Below are 6,000 nucleotides of genomic sequence, written 5' to 3' on the forward strand. Positions count from 1 at the left end.
AGTTTAATTGTAATTTTGATGTGATCCTGAGAGGATGCAAGCACAGTGTTTACCTACTCCGCCGTTTGACCAGTTGCCTTTGAATTTTTTGAAGAGAGCAATCCAAGTGCTTTCCGGCATGTCCCTTCACTTTGGGTTTATCTGATGTTTCCTCATCATTAGGTTTATCTGATGTTTCCTCATGATTAGGTTCAGGTGTATGTGTTGGCTGGACTTCTGTGTGACTGATGATATATTCTTCTTGTATCATATCAAGAGGCACATGATGTTGGTTTGTCCCGATATTGATGGTGATGATAACTGATCATTTGGTAAAGGTCGTGTGTGCCAGATTTCTCCACTATGAAGTTATTGTAATGAAGTAACTTTGGAGGACACGTTTTAGGACCATGTATATATCCTGTGCCTGGCAAGCTTTCACCTACTAGTTGTAGCATCTACTGATGACTTCTATATATATCATTCCTTTTCATGTATATATATATAATTAGCATTCTACAGTAAGGAAGAGCTTTCCTTTCTGGAGGGATGAATCTTGAATACTCCATTCTGCATCTTTGCATTAGCTTTTAACTTGCTAGACTGGGGCCCCTGGGCCCCTTCCTCTTGTGCCCTCCCCTGCTCTGTGCTTTGGTGGACATCAGCTGTGTAATGGTGCTTCCTGGGCTTAGGGAGAGGCCTGGATCTTCTTCCAAGCGGTAACCGGCTCGTCATAGGCATGACTGGCTCAGCATGGGGCTAAACACATGCTGTGTCAAATCATCAGTGTTTCCCTCAGACCTGGGGCTGGGAGTGGGAATGTTGTCTTGTCCCAGACTCTGAACTCAGCCTGGGTTTAAGTGAAGACAGTGACAGACAGAGAAAAGAAATGTGGGTTCCTTTCCACTGAGAAGCTATAGCTGACCCTTGGTCTCAGCTGAATTTGTTAATCAAAGCTGCTCGTTCCTTACATACACTTCACACTTATGGCACTTTGTCACCTGGTGTACTTGGGTAGCTTTCTTTCCCCCTTGACCGTGGGCCTGGTGTCCCCTGGATCATTGCGAGTAAAAGGCCTTCTGTGCATCTTTAACAAATACTTCGTTTCAGGGGAGTCTCATCAGTGTGCTCGATCTGAGGCTCTAACACTTATGCGCGTCACTCAGAATTAGGAGCGCTTAAAGATCTGCCTTCCATTTCTGCTGGCACAGCTAGCTGAGAAAGGAGGTGTGGGAAGGTGAGCTGAGGTTCAAGCTACATCAGAAATAGAGAGGGTTTACCAGAAAAGCAGGCTTTAGGGGTGCACCTGAGTCGTATTAAGTAGGACGAGCTTTTCAAATACTATGGCTCATCTTTTTCCTTATTTTTTTTTCTCTCTCTTTCTTTCTCTCTTCAGACAGGCTCAGAGCTCAGCCCAGTTGATGGACCTGTTCCAGGTCAGATGGACTCAGGGCCAGTGTACCATGGGGACTCAAGGCAGCTAAGCGCCTCAGGGGCGCCGGTCAATGGTGCTAGAGAACCCGCTGGACCCAGCCTGCTGGGGGCTGGGGGTCCTTGGCGAGTAGACCAGAAGCCCGACTGGGACGCTACCCCAGGCCCAGCCCACACTGCTCGCCTGGAAGATGCCCACGATCTGGTGGCCTTTTCGGCTGTGGCCGAAGCTGTGTCCTCTTATGGGGCCCTTAGCACCCGGCTCTATGAAACCTTCAACCGTGAGATGAGTCGCGAGGCTGGGAACAACAGCAGGGGACCCGGGTCAGGGCCCGAGAGCTGCTCTGCTGGCAGTGAAGACCTTGACACGCTGCAGACAGCCCTGGCCCTCGCTCGGCATGGCATGAAACCACCCAACTGCACCTGCGATGGCCCAGAATGCCCTGACTACCTCGAGTGGCTGGAGGGGAAGATCAAGTCTGTGGTCGTGGAGGGAGGGGAGCAGCGGGCCAGGCTCCCAGGGACTCTGCCTCCGGGTGAGGCTGGCCTCCCAGCACCAAGCACGAGGCCACGCCTCAGCTCCGAGGCCCCCCAGGTACCTCCCCCAGAGGGTCTGCCTCTGTCCCAGAGTGCCCTGAGTATCGCCAAGGAGAAAAACATCAGCCTGCAGACCGCCATCGCCATTGAAGCCCTCACACAGCTCTCCTCTGCCCTCCCCCAGCCTTCTCACTCCACCTCCCAGGCTTCTTGCCCCCTTCCTGAGGCCTTGTCCCCTCCCGCCCCTTTCAGATCTCCCCAGTCCTACCTCCGGGCCCCCTCGTGGCCTGTGGTCCCCCCTGAAGAGCACTCATCCTTTGCTCCTGAGAGCCCTGCCTTCCCTCCAGCAACTCCTAGAACAGAGTTTCCTGAAGCATGGGGCACTGACACCCGACCAGCAACACCCCGGAGCTCTTGGCCCATGCCCCGCCCAAGCCCTGACCCCATGGCTGAACTGGAGCAGTTGTTGGGCAGCGCCAGTGATTACATCCAGTCAGTATTCAAGCGGCCCGAGGCCCAGCCCACCAAGCCCAAGGTCAAGGTTGAGGTGCCCTCTTCCTCCCCAGCCCCAGCTCCATCCCCATCCCCTGTTCTCCAGAGGGAAGCTCCTACACCATCCTCTGAGCCTGACACCCACCAGAAGGCCCAGACCGCCCTGCAGCAGCACCTCCACCATAAGCGCAGTCTCTTCCTGGACCAGGCCCACGATGCCTCCTTTCCTGCTCCCGTGGAACCTCCTGCGCCCAGTTGGTGGGCACCATCAAGCTCGCCTGTGCCACGGCCTCCAGACAGACTGCCCAAGGAGAAGAAAAAGAAGCCCCTGACACCAGTTGGAGGTCCCCTGGGAACTGAGAAAGTTGCTCCTGGGATCAAGCCCAGTGTCCGGAAGCCCATTCAGATCAAGAAGTCCAGGCCGCGGGAAGCGCAGCCTCTCTTCCCGCCTCTGAGGCAAATCGTCCTGGAAGGGCTGAGGCCCCCAGCCTCTGAGGAGGCACAGGCACACCCACCTCTCCCCGCCCCCGCCTCACAGGGCTCTGCTGTTCCCCTGCCCCCAGAACCTTCTCTTGCGCTATTTGCACCTAGTCCCTCCGGGGACAGCCTGCTGCCCCCTACTCAGGAAATGAGGTCCCCCAGCCCCATGGCAACCCTGCAGCCAGGCTCCGCTGGCCCTCTTCCCCCCGCCGATGACAAGCTGGAAGAGCTCATTCGGCAGTTTGAGGCTGAATTTGGGGATAGCTTTGGGCTTCCTGGCCCCCCGTCTGTTCCCATTCAGGATCCCGAGAACCAGCCAACATGTCTCCCAGCCCCTGAGAGCCCTTTTGCCACCCGCTCCCCCAAGCAAATCAAGATCGAATCTTCAGGGGCAGTGACTGTGCTCTCAACCACCTGCTTCCATTCAGAGGAGGGGGGCCAGGAGGCCACGCCCACCAAGGCCGAGCATCCACTCACACCCACGCTCAGCGGCTTCCTGGAGTCCCCTCTTAAGTACCTGGACACACCCACCAAGAGTCTGCTGGACACACCTGCCAAGAGAGCCCAGGCCGAGTTCCCCACCTGCGACTGCGTTGGTAATTCCTCCTGGGTGTTGGGGAAGGGCAGAGGGATGTGGTCTGGTAGGCTTGGGTTTCTAGGCTCTCTTTCATCTGGCAGTTATTGCATGCCAGCTACCACTCGGGGCCTTGGGGACCCAGAAACGAGCTCACAGGCCAGAGCAAAAGACATTTAAGGGAACTAATGCTGATGCTGTGTGGCACATGGCATATCAGTGGAGATGGGCACAGGTGCCTCGTTGCACAGATTGAGGTGATGGCATCTTAGAGGCCTTCCTGTGGGAGGTGGTGCTTGTGCTGAGGTTTGAGCTTGGTGGCTGTGAGAGGGTGGGGCTTATTTGGACTGTTCTTGGTCTGGGGGGAACAGAAAGGGAGGGGTCTTGTGGGGATGAACAAAAGGCGGCCTGAGAGGCATGCAGGGGTCAAATCTTGCAGAGCCCAGAGAGCCGAGGTAGGGAGTTTGACTGACTCTCATAGGTCATAGGTGCGCCTGGGGCTTTGAAGGCCAGTAATGACCTGTCACCTTGTGCTTCTGAAAGCTTATACTGGCCTGCGGTGGAGAGGAAAGATGGGTGGGGAGAGCTGTGAGAAAGGTGTCTTGAGCCACACAGGAAATCACAAGGGTCTGGACTGAAAGGGTGGGTGGGTGAGGGGCGCAGAGTGAGTGGGATTGAGGGCCTCTGAGGAAGAGGGTGTGTGGGGATGAGGACAGCTCATCCTCTGCCTTGGTGGTGGGGGTCACTGAGTGCACAGACTTGGAGGAGGAGTGATGAGGTCTGTTTGGACAAGCTGAGTTTAAAGGGGCCGAGAGACTGGAGATCGGGGGTAGGGCTTTGGACATAGTTAGCATCCAGCTGTGGTATAGGTGAGATCACGGAGGAATCAGGTCCGTTTCTTGTCTTCTGGAGTCAGAGCAGACACAGGCCTGTGAGAACTGTTTCCATGGACTTCTGCTATCTCGGGCCGGGAGGTGGGGGTTGCTGATACATGATCCACTCTAGACTCTGGGTTCTCTGGCATTTATGGTGTTCCCTAAAAGATACCTGTGTTTCAGATGTTGATGCTGATGGTGAATATGTTGAATTCTTGTGATTTTATGACACACGACAGGTCCTACCAAAAAGCTGTCTTCTCTGTTAAAAGCCATTAATATTAAGTCAATTGTGTGATTTGTTGGGATGCTGTGTCCTTATCAATGAGGAGGAGGAGGTGGGCTGTCCTGCCCCACCCAACCACCCCAGACTCCTGGGGTGCAGAGCATAAGGGTCAGTGACAAGGAATCACTTGGGGAGCAGGGAAGCGTTGGCCCCAGGCTTCTATCCAGGCGTGAACACATGTGCGGGGTTCTGCCAGATGCTTACAGATGTGCTCCGGGCTTGTGGTTCCCACCGAGCGCTAACACTGTTTATTACTGGACTAATGATAGGACTTTGAGGGCCCCTTCCCAGCGTTGGGAGAGGCTTGTTTTGATCATAGCAATTGGGCCCCTTTTACCATTTTCTCTCTGTGTTTATAGGTATCTGTCCTATTTGCCTCGTGTTAGGTGTTTCTCCTGCTCCTTCGGGGTAGGAAGCATCCTTACCTAGTGCTTAGGACATAGTGGAGCCTTCATAAATATTTTAATTGTTTATTCAATGATGTGGATATTGTGCTTGAGCAAACAAGTTTTTTTATTTGAATTCTAATTCTCTCACTTCCTCGCGTGTAAAACGAAAATGGTAATAGTACGCGCTTTCCAGGGCTGTTGCGAAGATTCAATTAGTTCCTATGTGTGAAGCACTTACAACTCCACCTGGCACACAGTAAGCACAGAGGATATTAGCTGTTATGAAGCACATTGAATTCAGTAAGACAAGAAAAAGAAGGGAAAACATACATCTCATAAAGGAAGAAAAGTGTTGGCTGTTAACTGAACTCATCAATCATTTATTGATTACCTAGCTCTGTGCTAACTACCAATAAGAATAAAAATCAAGAGAAATAGTTCCTCTCTGAAGGACCCTGTGGTTTGTTTGAAGAGATAATATAAAGAATAAAATATTCAGTCACGCATTCAGCAGGTGTCTGCCGGGTTCTGTGCTAGCGTCGGGCAGTGGCTAAACTGTTAGGAGTGCTCTGAAACACCAGGCTTGGTTGTCATTATGGAGGGTAATATTTTATTTAACAAACTTGTTTAGAGCTGGGTCCTGAAAAATGTAGTGAACACAGATGGGGAGAGACGAGCAGGAATTCTGGGCTACAGCTAGGCAGTTGGACTCTTAACCCATGTCACACAATGATTGAGATTGTTTAGTTGAGAAACGAGTCCTAACTCAAACAGTGGTATTAGGAATGAAGAGAGCCAAAGAAGAAGGGATTCACTGGGAAACAGTTTTTTGAGGTGCTGAGGTTTATGTGAGGGAGAGCCATCCTGTTCTCCAGAAGTGTCTGGTCCCCACATCTGGACAGGTGCTTCCATCAGCTGCTACGGGAGAATTATCTTTGTGAATTCAAGCTCAGGACA

At 52.6% G+C, this 6,000-nt stretch overlaps 1 protein-coding gene across 5 annotated transcripts in view; it reads left to right on the forward strand.

Annotated features, from left to right (window-relative positions):
• Positions 1-3,824, forward strand: part of LOC141571566 (methylcytosine dioxygenase TET3-like) — a 60,160-nt gene extending 56,336 nt beyond the window's left edge. For 4 of the 5 annotated variants that reach the window (XM_074332186.1, XM_074332187.1, XM_074332185.1 and 1 more), the window contains one exon: positions 1,376-3,824. In XM_074332186.1, coding sequence (XP_074188287.1) covers positions 1,376-3,673 — 2,298 coding nt within the window. In that variant the 3' untranslated portion in view covers positions 3,674-3,824. The remainder of the gene's footprint in view (positions 1-1,375) is intronic. The other variant, XM_074332189.1, reaches the window with a different exon arrangement.
• Positions 3,825-6,000: the final 2,176 nt, after the last annotated feature.

The sequence above is a fragment of the Rhinolophus sinicus genome, linkage group LG05, assembly GCF_036562045.2.
Source record: "Rhinolophus sinicus isolate RSC01 linkage group LG05, ASM3656204v1, whole genome shotgun sequence".
NCBI lineage: Eukaryota > Metazoa > Chordata > Mammalia > Chiroptera > Rhinolophidae > Rhinolophus > Rhinolophus sinicus.